This window comes from Ambystoma mexicanum, chromosome 6q, assembly GCF_040938575.1.
Source record: "Ambystoma mexicanum isolate Mex_15411 chromosome 6q, UKY_AmexF1_1, whole genome shotgun sequence".
Lineage (NCBI taxonomy): Eukaryota > Metazoa > Chordata > Amphibia > Caudata > Ambystomatidae > Ambystoma > Ambystoma mexicanum.
Window position 1 is genome coordinate 1,321,108,314 of NC_090937.1, and position 20,048 is coordinate 1,321,128,361.

The 20,048-nt window shown below is 44.7% G+C and overlaps 1 protein-coding gene across 2 annotated transcripts in view; it reads left to right on the top strand.

Annotated features, from left to right (window-relative positions):
* BOD1L1 (biorientation of chromosomes in cell division 1 like 1) overlaps positions 1-20,048 on the top strand; it is a 926,227-nt gene that overhangs the window by 66,502 nt on the left and 839,677 nt on the right. For both annotated transcript variants that reach the window (XM_069631944.1, XM_069631943.1), the window contains exons 2-3: positions 5,349-5,473; positions 10,000-10,193. In XM_069631944.1, coding sequence (XP_069488045.1) covers positions 5,349-5,473; positions 10,000-10,193 — 319 coding nt within the window. The remainder of the gene's footprint in view (positions 1-5,348; positions 5,474-9,999; positions 10,194-20,048) is intronic.

Here is a 20,048-nt window from a genome sequence, read left to right on the forward strand (position 1 = left end):
CTTGGAAGATTGAGCTATAATCATGAAATTGTGTGTTCTTTTGGGATGAAAGAACAGCAATCTTCACTGGGATATGGGATGATTCATCATAGTGCAGCTTTGAGGTTATGGCTAAGCAGTATGGTGTGAGGTCTTGTTTCCATTGTGATGGGGGGGGGGGAAGGAATAAGCGCTTTGAGGTGAATGACACAGATCACAAGGTTGCACTGCATTGAATTCAAACATGACATTCTCAGCTGTTGTGTTTCAGCCACGGGGAAAAAGCAATCTGGAAAGCAGTCTATATTGGGCTTAGAGGGATACACAGTGCAACTGCGTGTTCTTGGGCAAACAATACAGACAGAATTTGTGTGCTACCACCAAGGTGGGCAATGGAAGCAATCTACACTGAAAAGTTAATCTTTGCAGAGAAGCCTTGTGATCTTGGGCAATCAGTATATTCTAAGCTCTCATAAGATATTATGAAACTTAAACCACAGTATTGCACAGGAACCTTTCTTCCTTTGAGGTGGGTCCTCCTCAGTCTGGCCCGCCATGCCCAACAATCCATTCTGCAAGTGGAGCCAACTTCTAATGCTATCAGCCCCTGTGTATTGTGGGAGTTATTGTCTAGAGACAGACTCTATACTTTGGCCTGCATAGAGGTATGCTGCTGCCCCTTTCCTACAAACGTTCTCCAATTTGAGAAACTGTTTTTGAACTTGCAGGTACCTAATTGCCAGCAGTAAATTCTAGACTTGGCGTTGGAAACAATAGCACTTATTTCAGTTGACCATACTAAACCTCAAGTACCCTTCTGCAACCTATATTATGCAATGTATTTTTCAGACAATGTTACAGTTAAAAATCGAGCAATAAAGTTACCACTGCCAAACGCATATTTGTTTCTAGCATTTACGTTATCAAGGCAAAAGGCTGCTGGACCTCACAGGCAAGAGATGGATACTGGATACTCATTACTGTAAACAAAATAACCCTACTCTCACTACAATGCAAATAGTATCCTAGCCTGCAGATTGGAAGCCCCTCACTCAGAGAACAACATTTCACATAATTTGCACCTGGAAGGATGAGGCATGACTTCTCCAAATAAGAACAGAAAAACCCTTGCTCTCTTATCCAGATTTTTCTCCACCCGCTTCCCTGAAGAAGCGTCATATCTTGAGCACCACTCTTCCTACATGCGGGAGATTGCTCTTCTGAGGGTTTTGGGCTATATCTGTTAAATTGCCGGGAGCTGAGCCATCTAGCGAAGAAATTGTTCAGGTACTTCAATCCTTTCCACTTAACAAGATCACTTGGCCCAATTGTCTAACTGCTCTGTTTTACAAACAAGTCCATTGATCTTAATCCTCAGGGGCCTCAAACGTTGCACTCACCCCTAACCATTGGCTAGTGATAATGAGCTATTGGCAAGTAAGAAATGGTGTCCTGTATGTATGTGGAGAAGGGAGGGAGCAAGTGGCGTTTAATGTTTGGTGAGTAGCTTGCAACTTAAAATGTGTACTCTTGGTTTTTCTCAAATCATGTTCGGTGTCTCGACAATGGACAACTCCTATTATCTCTTCTTCTGAAGCAGACTAAGGAAGCTCGCCTTCACACTTCCCTTTTGCACCTCAGAACTATGGCACACAAATATATTTCATGGTCCTGGACAACTGTTGGGGGCCCTTCCTCCCTAAACTAATTGAACTGGATTAAACAGGATTTGGCTATGGTCCTAATTGCACCAGATGTGTACAGGCTAGTTAATCCTGGCCCCAAATGAGGATCAGAATGAACAGTTTAAACTTTGACTCCTTTAACATCTCTGGGATGACTAGACTGGGTTCCCTCTGTCCTCTCTGATTTTCACCCTTTGTGTGGAGCCCATTGCCAAGAAAATTAGAGAACACACAGGGATCCTGGGTCTTAGTGCCTCAGGTTCCATCACAAATTGGCACTAGATGCATATGATGCTTTTTCCTGTTGAGATAACCTCATATCCACATTCCATTCTTATGGAAGAGCTAAGAAATGTGCATTGATTTGAAGATCTAATATAAATTCCCAGACATCTAGATGTTTCAAGAACATTTGGATTGGTATATATTTTGCATTAAATATTTTAGGACTATTCTCTTTACAAAATGATAAAGTCCCAAGAACACTTGCTGGCATTTCCCATAATTTTGTGAAATGAAAATTCAGGAAGTATCTTCCCTATGGTGGGTGGTAGCCATCAAAATGAACACTATGAGCCAACTTCCTTATATCTTCGAGGTCCGTCTGATTTAGTTCCTGCAATCTGACCCCCTGCTGTTTCAACGGAAGCCTTTTCATTTTGTATTATGAAATGGAATGCCCAGATAGCTTCAAAAACTCTTTGCCATTTGGCTTAACAGAGGGTTGAGAGTCCCAGTCCTTATTAGGTATCTTGAGGTAGCCCAACTTAACCTTACTGCTGACTGGTTAGATACACTTTCCCAGAAGAAATGGCAGAGCTTGGAAAAGGTCCATCCATCTGTAGCTTTAAATTTGCTTCTGTAGAGAACTCGTCGAACATGTCCTGGGGTGGGTTTACTGCTCCCTAAAGTCTGTTATCTTACTACTGTACAGTTAAGCGTAAATTGCAAATAAAGGCACTGCTTTCTCCTCTTAGCCCACTTTGGGATAATGCAGCCTTTACCCCAGGGTTTGACCTCAAGGCATTCTAGCAGTGGCAATTTGGTGGCCTTACCTGATTAGGAATAAAGTTTACGAAAGTAGGGTTAACCCCATTTACCAATTATGGCTGAGGTAAAGTATTCTGATCACATGGGACAAACCAAAAGGTATGCATCACAGATTTTCCCTTTTTATAAAAAAAAAGTATTGAAGTTTTACGATTATTACAGAAAAGTGCAAAAAAGAAAATTAAAACAAGATAAAGTAAACCCCAAAGCCCCCACCCCCACGTCTTCCCACCGCCCCTTCCCCTGAGCTGTCGTGCCATATAATGTTTGATGAGGTTGCTAAGGATTGAAGACCTTCTTCCTTGAGCAGGAGAATTCAGGTAATGTCCAAGATCCTAATGTTCTGCTGGCATAATTGAATCCGGTAGTCGCCTCATAAATATTCCAGTAGGGCAGCCCACTCTGTCCTACATTTTTGATGATCCACTTGCAGATCAATCATAGGTAAGAATATTCCAAAGTTTGCTCAGCCATTTGTGGGGGAGGGGCTTCCTTCTTCCAATTGTGAGTTATCACCAACAGAGCCGTTAATATTAAAATCATGCATGCTTTAAAACGTGCCTTCCCATGTGGTGCTTTATTTATTTGCATTTATAAAGCGCTCACACAGCCCATGGCCATCAAGGCGCTGTTACAGGAATTGTTTGTTTTTAATTAGTAGTTGTTTGTCTTAGTTGCGTATTTATAACGTGCTTAAAAACCGAGAGGTTTCTAAACGCGGACCCGGGGATCGAACCTGTGTTGCTTCGTGTCGTCTTGCTTCCAAGGCGAGCACGTTGCTGCTGAGCTACCCTCCCGTGACGGGTTTAACATGCTGCGCTTACGTGAAGCTACGACAGGGGAAGGGGAGGGAGGGTTGGAAAGTGGGTATCTTTTGTCCATAAACCCAACATACATTCCCCTTTTCTCAGAGGGGTGCCTTTCCCTGCCACCACCTGCTCTGTCGAGCACACGTGTTCCCAAAACATTTTCAAGGCTGGAGAGGACCACCAAATATGAAGCCAATCTACCGTCCCTTTAAAACCCTGCCAGCAGGTCGAAAGTGTGTCTGGGAACATTATTCTGAGCCTCTCCGGGGTATAGTGCCATTGGATAAGAATGTTCTACCAGATCTCCTTTAAGTGGATGGATTGGATGTGTTTCTGAGACTTTCGCTTCTTCAAGGGTAGGACCTTTGCTATTTTCAGCTTCGACACAGGGCTACTCAGCTGGACATGATTCACTATGGGTGTAGAGATCTTGCAGGTCTGGAGAACTAGTTGCGTCCTGGGGTGACCAATGGCCGAGTTTCACAGTTATGCAAGTGTCTTGAAATTTTATCCAAAGCATAAGCAGTGGGAGACAGATTTCCAAACTGAGTTATACAACATCTCCTAGTATAACATCTCATATAACATCAAATATTAATTTGCAGATCACTTGCCTATTGGGTATTCGTGAGCGGGGATCGCAACCTCCCAACAAACCACGGAAAAAGGCACTAGCCATTGTGTTTATTACTGTTGGAGAATGCCCAGAGGCGGGAAGGTGCATTGGTCCCCAGGGTACATGAATAGATATGGAAATTGTGGGGTTTGGTTGCGGTAAAATTTGTGACTTACAATATGCAACAGGATTCTGTTGGTTTTTGCAATACGTGGGGCCTGCTATTGTCTTATTTTAAAGAAGACTATAGAGCTCTGCTATTCCCACAACTATTAAAACAATGGGATAATGAATGATTGCTAGATAGGCTTAACATGCTGTGTTTACGTGAAGCTACGACAGGAGAAGGGGAGGGAGAGTTGGAAAGTGGGTAGTTTTTGTGTTAGTTTCTTTTGTGTTTCTCTTGTTTTCCTCTTTATGCATCATTTGTGCGTATGTTGAATCTGAAAAATCAATAAAGAGATGTAAAAAATAATTTCTGGCATGGAACACACGGACAATGGACAAACTCGCTGCAAACGTCAAAATAAAATGCCAGCAATATGTGTCTACTTGGTCACCATTCATCCAGTTTGTACAGACATGGCCATTTTTCACATACTATAACTGTTGAAATAATTCTGATTTTCTCTGTAGGGGTCTTGAAATAGGCAGACATATTGATAGTGCTGTCTGCAAGCCGGTGAATGAGTAATCTTTGATTTGGGGTACATATATTTTTCCATTTTCTGCCACGTTTGTTAATTGGCGTGAATTGTCTTGATGCTTAGTTCTTATAATTTAATATAAGTGAGAATCCTTAATAAAATCTACATTATAAAAGAAGCCCTTGTATCCTGTGCTGCTGGAATGGCACACACACACACTCGTGTTAAACACACACTCGCCGACTCTGGATGACCAATCAAAACAACCACCCTAATTACCCCTACTGTTGTTACCCTACTCCTGTGCAGCTCTGCTCTGCTTCTGATGCAGGATTGTGAAAAGAAAATTGTGAAATGTGCACGGTGGAAGAGCAATTCTCGTAAACAGGTTGGTCAGGAAAAAAGGTGTCCTTGCCATAAACATATTGTGACTTTGCTGGTAAAAAGATTTCTAAAAAGAATTTGCTTTGTAGATCTGCAGTGTGAATGGTGATTTTGGTATTTTTGACATCTTGTTTTGTCTGCAACACTAAATACGTTTTTGCCTTTTTTGTATTATTAGCCTGCATATCAGAATCTACGACAACGAGTAGACAGCTTTGTGTCAAATCACTTGGCAGGTCACACATGGAGCCCACACTTGAACAAGAACCAGCTGAGGAACAACATCAGGCAGCAGGTGCTCAAGTAAGTCAGAGTTATGTGCCTTGAAAGTGAAAGTGAGTATAGAACAGTCATTTAAGATGATTGACAATCAAGGGAAATATATGAACCAAGAAAGGCAAAGTACTGTAGAAAATCTAGTGAAATGATTATAGCCACTGTGAGCAATGCTAAAATGGAACAGGTAACCTAGGTTATTGACTGCGGAAAGCATTGGCGTTAATGTGGGCTCGGGCCCATGAACAGGCCGGGATAGCCCACATGTTATAAGGATATTAGCACCCAGACAAAGGTTGACGGAACACTGCACATACACATCACATGTAGCAAAATGCACACAAATAAAATAATAAATGTACAGCAGGGATTTCTGTGAGAGAGTGCAGAAATTGACGGACTCCAATAGGACGGTTTTGTTTATCGTTTGTCGAGACTACTCCTTAGTTAAAAGGCAAAATGCGAATTTCTCCGACCCACACATTTTCAATAAAGGTTTCTCAAATTGTATGGATTGTGTCAGTGTCATACTTGTGATGCCATGCCTTCCCTACAAATACCATTGTGGTAAAATGTGTTGCACTCCTGATGCAATCAAACCTAAAATATAGATACTACCAACCCAAAACCTGCACAGGGTGATACAATCAACCTAGGGCAACAATAGGGAGCCTATATATATATATATATATATATATATATATATATATATATATATATATATATATATATATATATATATATATATATAACAGCCATGAGCGTATTAGCAATAGATTATTATTTTTATACACTGACAAAAAACGTTGTTAAAGGGACGTTATGGTTAAGTTGCATTAGTAAAAACCTATGCAATTCAATGGACAGACGTTGTTACAGGGACGTTATGGTTACGGGTAAAACCGAAAACCCTGAGAAATTTGGCAGTTATGGTAAGCTAAGCAACCATAACTCTCGCTACCACTGTGCACTGCAAGGACTAACACCCATGACATCAAAGATGACATCACAAATGTAGAGTTGCAGGCCACATAGGTTTGCCTTGTAAGTGATGGTGGTCCAAATCTGCTGTCCTGCATTGCGTTTGCAAGTAATAGCAGCCATGTCTGTCTGGCTCAGTACGCCCAGTAATGGAGAAAATTATGAATGGCCCTTCCTGTGACCGACTCCCGCAGGTGCGAAAGTCCCCACTGTCAAACTCCCGCAGGTGCGATAATCCCCACTGTCCCAATCTCATGGGTAGCATGCTGAAAACGGGAGTATCTGCACGTGCGTTTCCCCAAGGACGGCGAGGGCCATGCCCGAATAAACCAAAAACATTACTTCTTCCCTTTCCAGCACGCCGTCCTTGCATACTGCTTAAAAAGTTCAATGCGCATCCACCAATGACATTGAAGAGCTCTCCATGTAACAGTATGGGTTCTGTGCAACAGTCCTCTGCGTACACACCCCGCCCAGAAACGTTATTGCGCATTTATGGCCGCCATTCGCAAAATCCCTGGATGTGGCTTTCGTGCTGCGTGGGGGAATAATTTGCAACCAGGGTAGAGGGGGTTAGTTGTAAGGGGCGGCTCTGAAAAGAGGCTTTAGATGCTTCTACAGAAACACCTTTTTTCGGTTTTAATTTGATTTTGTGTTTTCTTGTGCGGACATTGTTTCAGTAAACTCTTCACCGCATTTTGTAGACGGGCAAACAAAACAGCATTACCAATGGGTGACAACGAAATACCATTTGCTTGGAAAAACTCTGCATTTCCACAACTTTTGAGGTCATTGTTTCAGAAGAACATCCTACCAGCGGACAAAAAAGTATACATGCTTCTGTTGATGAGACCCCTTCCTGCCTCTGCCTCGGAATAACATCCAGGTTCGTTGTCCCAGAAAAGCACCTTGGCAGTGGGAAAAAGCCTCTTCACTACATTTAGCAACCTCTTCAGTCGACGGTACAAACCTAAACGAGACACGTAACCCATATACATGCCGCCGTAGAGGATGACGATAACATCAACAGGAGCCGATTGGCCAGGCCTCTGCAAGTGCATGCATATCAGCGAAACTGCCGTCATAGACCGTGCTCCACAATGCGTACACTCCTTCCAAACCGAAATTGCCATCAAAGGGTCTTTCCAGGGCATACTTTTGCAGATCTATCAAAAAAGCATCAACCAAAGTCAACATATTGCGTTTCGCCATGTCAGCCAGCCTCACTACGTAGAGTAATGTACAGGCAGGAGCTATCGTGCTGTAACGAAGGCTGCCTGCATTCCGCACACATGGTACTCACATGTGCAGGGAACCCTGAATTGGTGCAGTTTGCACGGATACTGCAAAAACACCACCTTCTTCGTCCACTTAGTAATCACATATTTGAGATGAACCACTTCTCATTCCCCCATCCTTTCCATCTCTTCTTCCCACCACCACATGGTGTAGTATGTTTGTCAGTCCCTTTCGGTGCGACACTGTCCTCCAATACACCATGCCAGCGTTTCCCAAAAACGTTGACGCACAGCACGCTTCCCCACAGCCAACCACCGGCCGCGTCCAATGTTCGCTGACATCGCGGCGTACTGCAAGCCAATGAGACTTCTGTCCGCAGAGCGAACAGGGAAATGGGTCAGCAGAGCGGACCCAGATATCACTCATTTTTTGAGACGTACATTTCAGTTCTTTGCAACAAAAGTATTGGTCGGATTTACACAAAAGCACTTTTTCTGAGCCAAGCCCCCTCTCCTGCGGCAAATTTGATGAAAATCCGTCCAGCCGTTTGCCCTGTAGCCATGCACAAAGTTCTTCCCCATTCAATCTATGGAAAAAATAAATGTTTTGGTACCCCCCCCTGCACGAAACCTCACCAAACTTGCTGAAAGAATTCAGAGCGGGACATATCCTTTTGTTTTTTTTTGCCAAGTTTGGTGAGGATTCCTCCAGGGGGAGCAAAGTTTTATAAGCTGCCAAAAAGTGGTCTTCCTATGAGTTTATCTTCTTAACCATAACTAGACGCTGCTACCACGGGCCGTGTAATATGACTGAATAAAGCTGTATTAATACCTTTCATGGGAAGCAAAGTAACGTGTGACGAACCTTCAGATGTCGTCCCTTCTTCCCTGACGAGAGCCCCTTCCCATGTGGCCAAGGAGGTGTGGCTCCTACCCGATAGTCCTCCTGGGGTTGTTACTCCCTGAATTCCCCCATGAACCATGTTATTTTATGTTGGGTACTCCCCTTTCCCCATTAGAGGGCCCACATATAAACCGTTATTATTTATTTAGTTGTATTTATAAAGCACACAACAGCCCTTGGGCATCGTGGCACTGTTACAGAAGGCTTACTTAGTTACATAAGTGCTTGAAAAGGTACATGTTGCCTAAACTCATGCGGCAGGGAGGTGGCGGCAGCATACAAATGCAGGAAGTCAGTTAAGGTGGCACAAACATGTTGCCCAACCCCATGTTGCAGGGCGTCATGGGGAGGGGAAGCACCCAGCATCAGAAGTGACCATGGGGGGGGGGCACACAGCATCACAGGCGACAATGGGCGTGGGGGGGTCACACAGCATCACAGGCGACCATGGGGGGGTGGGAGTTTACACAGCATCACAGCAGCCTAGAGCATCAGGAATTGAAGATAGAATGCAATAGAGCCGGGGTCTGGAGTGGGCCTCTGGAGGAAGGGAGGGAGGGCCGGCCAAGCCGGCCGACTTCTGAAAGTCTGGTTAAGAAGTAGGCATCAGCCAATCCAGGACCGGAGAAGGCTAGAGTCCCAGGTACTCCAGTGCTTAGGGCCAGGCAGCAATCTTGGAATGGCAGCCCAACAAAGGAAGCAATGAGGGAGAAGTGGTTCCACAAGGCTGTGCAGGCACACAACATTGCACCTGAACACACAAAATGCTTTGAAATGAAGCGCAGCATAATGCGCACAGGACTTTTGATTTTAGCTCTAAAAAGAAGCGCGATCGTATGCGTGAGATGTAGAGGTCCCAAGGGGCTAATATCACCAGCTGATAATGAGGGAAATCCATGTCGGCATCTGGCAGTAATGTGGGAGGCACCAGCAGCCCCAGACGAAGCAGCCTCGAGCATCAGGAATTGAAGATGAAGAAATGCAGTAATGTGTGTGCGTGTGTGTGCAGATACTAAAACAGTAATTTTGAAACATGGTATAGTTTACGCATGCAATTTTCACAAGTTTTTTTAAAATTGAATGTCGTTTTGGTTTGCCTATTGCCAGAATCTCTCTCCCACTCACGTCTCCTCTCCTGTCTAGTCAGAATCTCTCTCCCACACACCACAGACCTCACCCTCTGCCTTTCTTCCTCCTCCTCCTCCTCTCCCTGTCCCCTCAAACCCCCATCCCCCAACAAGATCTGAAATTAACCTAGTCTGTATAGGTGGAAGGGAAAGGGACGGCTATGTAAACATCAGTGTTTGCTTTGACACCATATTAATTGATCATAACTAACCCGACACTTTGAATATAATTGTTAATGTGTGTATTTCTGGAATATGTCTTCATTGAAACCTGAAATCATTATTTGTATGTATATTTCTCAGCTCAGGAATGCTGGAATCAGGCATCGATAGGATTATTTCTCAAGTTGTTGATCCAAAGATAAACCAGATGTTTAGACCTCAGGTGGAAAAAGCTGTCCATGAATTTTTGAACACAGTAAATATCAGAGAAGAAGCAAGCGTGACCAGCACCCACAATGAGGAAAAATCAGATTCTTCAGGTCCTGCAACACAAGGTATTCCTATATACATAAATCAATTGCTGTGCTCAGATTATGCAGGTTGTTATATTCTGCACTCTTAAGACTGCATTAAGACATTTCCAACAACTTTCTGTTCAGCCAGGGGTCAGAATTTCCAGTTTGAAAGCTACCAGCCATCATTAAAATGTCACCTGCCAGCTCAATTCGACACATTCACAGAGCACACCATTTCTTACTCGACAAGAGTATATTATCACTGGCCAATGGCTAGTGATGAGTGTACATTTTGAGCTCTGGGTTCAGCACATTACAATATTTATATTTCACAGAGCTGGCATTTTGTAAGAGTAGTGTAAAATAATATGGACTGAGGAAACATTAGAAAAAAGAGCAGCTGGTAAAGGCGCTATGTTGTTTGAAGATTCAAACATCACTGTTGAATATTTATATCACCATCCTAGTTGTGCCACCAATGAGAACTAGTCCTGAATGTCTTTTATACATCCAATGACTCAATGACCAGCCTGTGTCCCCTAGTCCTATACTACGGGTGTAACTGCACGGGAGCCATTGATTGGTTTTCAAGACATGGTTCCCACGTTGGATGCTATTACTCCAAAGGAAGTGGAGCGAGCAGTGCTTGAGCAGAAATGTGGCAGAGTCCCTGGTCCCGCTTTTCGCCCAGCAGAGTGAGCCTGGTATTTACAAGTAATGGGTTTTAACTAAGGGGTAGGTGCGCTGGTCTCCTAATATCAGTGGTTGGTCACTTGCAGCGGCGACAGCAGTAGAGGCACCCCTAAACTCCCAATTTGTTCAGAAAGGTAAAGATTTGTGTGCTGTCATCCAGTGCTATGACCCTACCTTACAACAATGGATGAATTGCTTTATCAATAATACAATGTCCAGAGCAATTGTCAAAATTAGTGTCCTCGATATATTTTTAATTCGAGAATCTGGAACAGCCGACAAACCTTTACCTTTCTGAACCTGGTATTTAGGTGCCCTTTCTTACTACATTTTTCAATGGTGTCTTCTCTATGGGTATCCCTCTGAATAGTTGGAGAGAAGCTCTTATACTCCCTATTTTTAAGAAGGGGGGCCCAAAGTTACCATCAAATTTCAGGCCCATTTCTCTGATGAACTCCTTGGCTAAGATTTATTCAAGCGTCATTTTACATTGGTTGGAGGAATGGGTGGACGACTTGGGCGTCCTTTCGCACGTACAAGCAGGCTTTCGTCCAGGGGTCTCTATGCTTGACCAAGCCATGAGGTTGGATCTCTTATTGCGCAAATATGTTTGTTTAATTTTGAAACCAGTGTATTTAGCGTTTGTTGTTCTGCAAATGGCCTTTGACACAGTTCTCAGAGTCCTTTTGTGGATGTCCTTGGGGAGGTTGCAAATTCCTTTTGAGCTTAGGACGTGCCATTAGTTCATTGTACTCTGGAAACAGTGCTCAAATTCGTTGGGGGCCTAATGGTGAAACGAAAGAGCCAGTCCCTATTGGCATTGGAGTTGGATCGGGATGCTGCTTGCTACTCCTTTTAATTTTGCTATTTAATGACATTGCCTGTGATTTGCATGAAGTGGCCAATGATGCTCCTGGTTTGGGTTCTCACAAACGGAGCCTACTTATCTTCACAGACCATGCTGTTCTCCTGGGCAACACTCTGGTGGGACTTCAAAATCAGCTTGATGCCTTTGGGGAAATTACGTGCTGCCAAAAGCCTTTGTATCAATTAGTAAAAAACTAAGACAATGGTCTGTGCCCCCCGATCGGCGGTTCTATGTGAAATGACCGTTTTTTAAAGGTCTCAAGAGAAAAAGACAGATTTAACTTTGACCGATTTTTCTTTTCATTGGAAAACCATCATTGTTAAGTTTGTTTTCTCTTGAGACCTTTACAATCAGGTTTTCCCTTTATTTTTTAATTGGGGGGGTCCTACCCCCAAGTCTCTCATTGTTTCCCCTCGCCCCCACACCCCTTCTCTCTCCCGCGGGATATCAGCCCCAACCCCCTCCGCACCGTCTCCCTGGGATTTAATTCCCAGACCCACCTCCTACCCCCTAAACCAAAACACATACATACAGCACACACATGCGCCGTCATCCTCGATTAGTAACTCATATTAGAGTTGGTGGGTTCTTAGAAATTATCTGGGTTTGGCCTTTTCTCACAAACTAAAATGGGCATCACAGTCTGCGAGGAGCTCCCTGACTGGTGCACGCCATGTGGCCTTATTGCTTGCATGATCTCTCGACTGAGGGGCGAGGTAATTTCGATATCACTAAAATTATACTCAACCCAAGTGGTCCTGGCAACCTATTATGGGGATGGGTTGACTGTGTGTCTATTCAAGTGACCAGAATACATTTTTCAAAAGGTTATTGGGCTTGTCTATTAATGCACCCGATGTACCAGCTGCTTGTGAAGTAGGGCGAGTCGAGATTAAATATATCATTATGCTCTTGTCCGTGATGTACTGACTGGGGATTTGGAACTCGGAGGCTCTTGCACCATATAGGGAAGGGCTGCAAGAGTTGCTTTCCATGGCTGGAGGCAGATCGCTGCCATGGTTTACGCATGTGAGCACTATGCTTACTAACATTGGACTTGCTAATCTATGGTCAAACCCTACTAAACTGGGTTCTGGGTATAAAAGCCTTGTGAAGACTTATTTTAATCATTGGGCGTGGGGTCGGATGATTGACTCTTGCCTAATGAGTAAGAGGGCGGCTAAATATCTCTCGAACAAAAAGATTGGGGGCCTTTAAGCAGCATTTGGACCAACGTTTGAATCTGAAAGGGAAGAGTGTATTTTTGTAATTTAGACTTGGCATTTTTCTGCTTTCGTTCTACACTTGCAAATGGGGGGATAATAGGTCCTCTGTGTGTCCGTGTTTCCTTGCTCCAGTTGAAGACAAAATGCTATTTTTCTGTTTTTTTCCTCTTATGCAAGGGAGAGATCACATTGGCTGAAGCCAATTTGGTTGCGCCTAGATGTAAGATCTGCATTTGTAGCGCTCGACTTCTTGAAATGTGGCGATTTTATTAGCAGAAATCAAAGCTATTGTAGCCTTTTTTAACTACGCATTCAAGAAGCGGTTTTGTTTGCCCTAAAGTGTTTAAGCTATTTATGATGTACTGTATCTGTTTTAAGAATGTGTTATTATTGTGTTTGTTTTGTGTGATCTTTTATGGTGTGATAACAGCAACATAAAGATTTTACTACTACTTCAGAACAGAAGGTTCCGTCTACATTGGAGCAACATTTGCGGCCAAAACTAAGGTTAGATCACAAAGGACTCCACAGGTTAGAGCTACCATCAAAGAAAACCTTTTCCTTGTTACATTCATTGGGCCTCATTACGACCCAGGCGTTAAGGGTTAACGCCGTCGTTAACCCTTAACGCCTGATTCTGATTTTAACGCCTGCTTTTAGCAGCCGTTAAAATCCATGGCGCTAACCTGCCATGATGCTAATTACGCCACCATAATTTACGGTGGCGTAATTAGCGCCTTCCCCACTCCCATTATGCCCTATGGGGCAAAAATGGGAATGGGGAAGGGAAAATGGGAAATGGGGATTTACCGCCCCACTCACCTTGGAATGGGGCGGTAAATCCGCCATCCACCATGGTGTAAACATAGTTTACACCATGGTGGTAAAGTTGGCGCAATTAGCGCCTGGGTCGTAATGACCCCCATTGACAATTTCTCCATTCTTAGAACGCATTAATTATTAGTTTGTTTGTTTTGTAGAGCACTCGTATATAGGCTCCTCTGCACACTTTAGTGCAGTGGTACAACTAAGTTTGTAGGTTGTTGGGATGAACATCTTCCTGACAGTTTGTATGGAGTTGGTTTCCTTAACCCGCCTCCAACTTCCCGATGGAAATGAAAGTGATAGAATAAATGGGGTTTTAGTGTCCTGTTTAAGTAGTGTGCTTATTGGCTGTTGTAGCTACGGAATGCCTTTTTCCATTATTATCCAATCTGTGATTGTCACGGGCGTTTTCCTGAAGTACCACTTGGAGGAAAGACAGCTATCCCAGTGGTTTGTAGACCCCTCACCCCCTCAACTCTTAGTATCAGTCTGTATAGTGGCAGAGCAGTCGGGCTTATCTTAAGAGGAAAATGTGAGCTGTAGGGAAGTAGACTGAACCTAGTTAGTAATGCACATCAAAGAAACACACATACATTTATATTAAAATATAGATTTATTATATTTACACTAGAGTCACTGTTAAATACTTTGCACAATAAACCAACACACATAGGTATACTTTTTTTCAAAAGGCCACTTCTTAGTTGGTAGTTGCTGAACGTGCACAATTGTTGCAGGAGTTTGACAAGTCTACCATAATAACATACGTCCACAACGTAGTATAGTAATTGCATTTAGTTGGTATACACATATACAATAGTGATTTCTGGGAAGGAAAACAGTTGGTTAGTGTTATCCTAGCAGAGCTTCAGGTTCTAAAGTCCAAAACACAACCTTAGCTAAAAGGCAATTCGAAGAGGCTTAATGTTTTGAAAAGCAGCAGAAGTCAAAAGTTGCTGTGGATACTTTGTAGTCTCTAGGAAGGAAGGTACAAGAAGACTTGACCAGCATTGGAGACCCTGTTAAATGACTCGCAAAAGGGACACACGCAGTGGCTTGAGTCGGTGGTAATAGGGGTTGCCCAGGACACCTTCGTTGCACTCCATGTTCTGCTGCGACTTTCTGTAATAAGGTAAGCAATACCTTTTTCCCCACACTACCTTAGGCTTGAAGAAAACGTTCATGGTGGATGCTCCGCGATGTTGCAGCTCTGGACCCGACCTCTGGATTCCTTGCTCTGATGACGAAAGGAAGGACTCTGGCACAGCTTACATCAACTTCTTTGGTCACTCAGCAGTTTTGGCATCTTTTCTGCACCACCAACAAAGGACGCAATTAGTCTGGTCAATCTTCTTCGCGTCTTACAATCCTACACTCTGCTGAGGTGGTCTGGGTAAGTTGGATCTGATCTCTTGAGTGTCCTTGAGGGCTCAGCAAAGATTTGGATGGATTCAGCCTTTCCACGACGATGCACTCGAAATGGGCAGCAGGTCTCCTGGTATTGGGGTTCCACAGCTCTGGAAACTCACAGGACCTCGGGAGATGGCTCACATCAAAGTTTGTCTTGGGACTTGCTGTTCCCACCAGTCAAAGGGAAGGAGTCGTCCTCTTAAGAGTTCCTCTGTCGCACAGAAAACAGGGTCAGGACAGCAGTGGTCACTTCACAGTGTTGCTAAGGGTCTGCAGGCCTCTCTGGTCGTCTCTTCGGTTACTTCAGCTTCCAGTTGTCGTCTTGCTTTTCACTCCAGCAGCCTCACCTTTTATACAGTTCCAGCGCACACTCCTCTGCACTCTCTCTCTCAGCAATTTACAGAAAGGGGCGTTTGGCTGTCCAATCAGGACAGCCAGACACTCAGTGGGAGCTGGTCCTATTAAAGCACCTTGGCAGACAAAGGACAGGGGGGGTGGAAAACTCCTTCCCCCACTTCCTGCCCAGACACCCTGGAGCCTAGGCGGGGACACCCAGGGGTTCCCACTAAAAGCAAAACACACACAGGCCTTCCCCTCCCAGAATGGTAGAAGGTCTGCCCAAGAACAACCATGCTAATAATGGTGAAAAAAGAAGGGAGGCCCCAAGTTTGTACTTCGGTGCCCTTATTGTGCCCTACTGAGGCTATGGACATAGCCTGCAGTAGGCATAATCACACTGCCACCAGCCATAACTAGGAGATTGTCTATGTGACTAAAAAGTCACAGGAGCAGCGAGAAAGGGAATACTAGGTATCCCTTTGGCACTCACACAAGGTGGTGTGTGCCAATCTCTCAAGACTATAACGTTTTAGGAGAAATACTATCCTTAAGAACTGTAGTTACTCTAGGGTAAAGAAAATGATCTCAAAGGAGGGCCCTAAGGGTCCCCAGAAACACTTCCCATAAGGAGCTGTGTGCTGCAATAGTAAAATACAGATGCCTTTTAAGAGTTATGCAGTAAAATAGACTCCATAGGATAGGTAAAATACAAAGAATAGCGTTCCAAAAGACAAGCCCATAGGAATGAATGAATGAGTAGAAAAGGGTTCCACTCATTCAGGATTTCAGAAATAGGGGATAAATATATAAATATTGAAAGCAGCAGGCTTAGCTTGACCTTTTGTCTGCCAATAGATTATTTGTTCAATGTGCAGCATGTGTCAAGTAGAATAACTTTGTCCCAACAGAGCACTAGGGTGTGTGGTCCAGATTATTGTATTTTCTAGAGCTTAGACCGTGCTTTGCATCGTAGGCTATATAGTTTGGTTTGTATTTTATATTGAATATTAGTGCTAACCGCACCATTGCTTCAATATGCCCACTCTGGTTCAGCTAGGAATGCCCATTTTGTGCAAACCCGAGTTTCCTTGCAGCTGCAACAACACTGTGTTAAGAGCATTTCATTGATCTAAGAAGCATGGCTGTGTTCCCATATTAGAAGTAGATCATTTTTTAGTAGTTCCAATAAGCAAATGAAGCATTTTATGGTGAAACATGATGCCAGACCTAGGAGCTTAGTTTCTAGAACTGATGAGTTACCCAGACGGTACTTTTAGTCTCCGCCTGTTATAACTTGCAAATGCCTTATTAAGGTTGATATTCAGTGCAGCTATGCTAAACCTGGTGCTGCATCTAGTGGACATAGAGATAGTGATTTGATTATTTTTCCTTCCAGGTGTCTGTTGAAAAACACAGACCATTGCGTTGTCACAATCCGGTTAACTGAACAATTTGTGCTCCTGATGGTCTCATTGAGAATCTTTTTATTATCACCTGGTGAGATGGGAGCTCTAGGAAGAGTCCTGTTTCTGTTTACCTGGTGGGAATTTTACCTGTATTTTACGTTGGTTAGACAACGCTGTCTACAGAGCACACATTCTTTTCCTACAAAGAAAACTGTCTCTTAGCACACCAGGCCTTATACTAGAATTCTAATGGTGTTAATAGCACCTCCGGTTGCGTAACGTGGCTGGCAACTGCCCTGAGGCCTGTGTTAAAGGCCTCACACCATCAACTTGGAATAGCAGGCAATTCCCGACCGGGTCAGCCTGCTGCGACCACCATCAAATCCTCAATATACATTGCATGACTCGTCTAAAATGGGTAACACTGCATATCTGTGCATGTGGTCATTTTCAAATGATAGATCTTCTGTATTGGGGCTTATATAGATTCACATACTTTGGTATATTCCCACCTGTTAGTCTTGGAGCCCCATAAACCTTTTTCTTTTTTCTTTTTACACTTGAACACAACCCGCTTTCATAAACGGACTTCTGCTCATGTGCTTCGGCTGATGCACAGCCAGGCCATTGTGACACACCCATTGCTGTCAGCCCACATTCTTCACGGCAGTTACCCTGGCGAAAATTAGAGCTGCACTTAGGAATGATGGCATGGATAAGGAGTTGAACAGTAATTATAGTCATGTGTGGAACGAGTTGGCAGAAGGCCCGTGGGGCATTACCAGAGGTCAGAGGTTGGTGCATCCCGTGTCCCTAAGGAGCAGGCTTGTTGGTTTGGCGTATGAAGGGCATTTGGGTAGATCTTTGACGAAAAGAAGGTTGATAGAATCCTACTGGTGGCCTAGAATGGACAGCGATGTGGAGTTGAAAGAGTGTGTAGCGTGTGCCATCAGTGAATAGAGTAAGGCACCCAAACCGCAACCGGTGCGTCCGGTGGAGGTACCCGGTGTGAGGTGTGGGCGAAGGTTGCGGTTGACATGGGTCCCATGGACATTTTAGGCGGTGGTCTTGGATTTATTGTGGTTCTCGTGGATTATACCTCGAGCTGGGTGGAGGCAACTGTCTTGGAGACCGTGACTGCAGAGAAGGTGGTGGCATTCCTCAAAAAGGTGTTTGATAGAGAGGGTGTGCCTGCGGGCATCGTCACTGACCACTGTGTGCAATTTGTGTCGGGACATATGCAAGAATTCATGAGGAGTATGGGGATACGTCATCATAAAACCGCTTTGTACAACCCTGCGGTGAAGAGATTGGTTGAAAGAATGAATAGGTTTGTAAACGGTGCCATTCAATTAGCTGTGGCAAATGGTCTGTATTGGAGGAATGTTCTGTCCGAGGCTCTCAAGCCGTATAGGTGCACGCTTTCTGTGTTGACGGGGTGTTTGTGTTACGCTCGCCTGGTCTCTGTGGAGGCTTTGGGGCACGGTTCCATCCCTCCCGGGGGTGAGGTCGCTCAGGTCCGACTTCGCCCTCTGCGCTTATGTGGTGACTGGTGGTAATAGGTGATGCTGCTCGGGACTGCTCCTGCGTGGAGAATAGGGGGTGTGAGTATGCCAGTTTGTGCGCCTGATCCCCTCCTAGACCCCTTCTCCCAAACCGTGGTACCCGTGGGATGCGCTGTCCCTGGAAAGCTCACCTATTTAGTTTTGACAAACATTCCATCCTGCTGCTTCTGGCAGGGGGGCTTGTATGATCTGGACTGAGTTCCTTCACTTGTCCCTTGCACGTGGTAGTCCCTGCTGCGACTAAGCCACTATACTTCAGGTAAGAGTTCCTGTTTGCCTTTGTCTTTCCTCATCTGTTTTTGTTGTATTGTAAAGTTTGTTGTCTTGTATTGCTGTCCGTTCCACTTTTGATGTTTGCTCTTTTGCTTTCTTCCCTTGCAGGTGATGTTGCTGCCCGGCAGAAGCTGCGGAGCTCGAGGTGACAGCCGGAGGGAATGAGGAACGAAGCTGCAGTGGTACAGTAGCTGGTAAGTTGTTAACTAGGGGGCGCACATGGTTCAAATGCGGCGCAGCCCAAGGACAGATGTTCTAACCTTGCCTTTCTTCTTCTTCACAGGGTCCGAGTTCTTGGATGCGGAGTGCGGTGCTGCAGTGTCGGGATCAAGATCACTGGATTTCAGGAGATGAGTCTGCAGATGAAGCAATGAAGCAGTTTCCTGCAGGTGAGTATGCAGGAGAACGCCTGGTTTCCAAAGGTAAGTAAACTGGTCCAAGCGGCAGTGAGCAAAACGTTGCATGCAAGTGCACAGTAACGCGAAGCACCGACCTTAAGGATGGAGCAGCTTGTATAGCTGAGCTTCTGAGGCCACGCTTACCAGGTTCAGCCTGCCTGCCACACACAATGAGTCAGCACATGAATACCAGGCCTAGGGAGCCACACCCGATGAGTCAGCATGTGAGGATGTTATCTGGAATAAAGGCTTTCAGCTCCTGGAAAGTTCTTGTAAAATAAAAGCATTCCTGCACTGAAATAAAGTGTTACTGCTCACATCTCTATATGACCCTGGCACCAAAGGCACCAGGACTGAGTCCAGCCAGGGCCCCTGTGTTTATAGGTCCCAAAGGGACATAAGTGAGTCAAGTGACCCATTGCCCCCATCACTAGATGGTGTGGTTTTTGTGTCCTGGGGCCTGTGGCCATGGCAGTTCTCCGTTCGAGCTGATGCGTGGTAGAAAACCGGGTACCAAGCTAAGAGTTCATGCTTTAGGTGATGGCGCACATTCTGGTGTAAACATGCAGGAGGTACTAGAGCGGGTTTGCTTGAAGCAGGAGATGGTCAGGGAGAATTATGGTCGCAGGACACCTTTGTCTGTGTCGGTAGGCGACCGTGTGCAAATAAAGAATCCCCGACATGTGCCCAAGGGTACCAGTGTTTATATGAAACCTCGCCATTGGACGATGGATCCAGGTGGAGTATGAGGCAAGCTGTTGTGGTTGAGAAGGGGTGAGCCTGTGTTACGGGGCGAGTGAGGAAAGCATTCCTGATATGTTTGTGTGTGTGGGGGAGAAAGAAGTGTTGACTGGGTCGGCGAGAGTTTAACCGAGCCAGTGAGGGACGCTG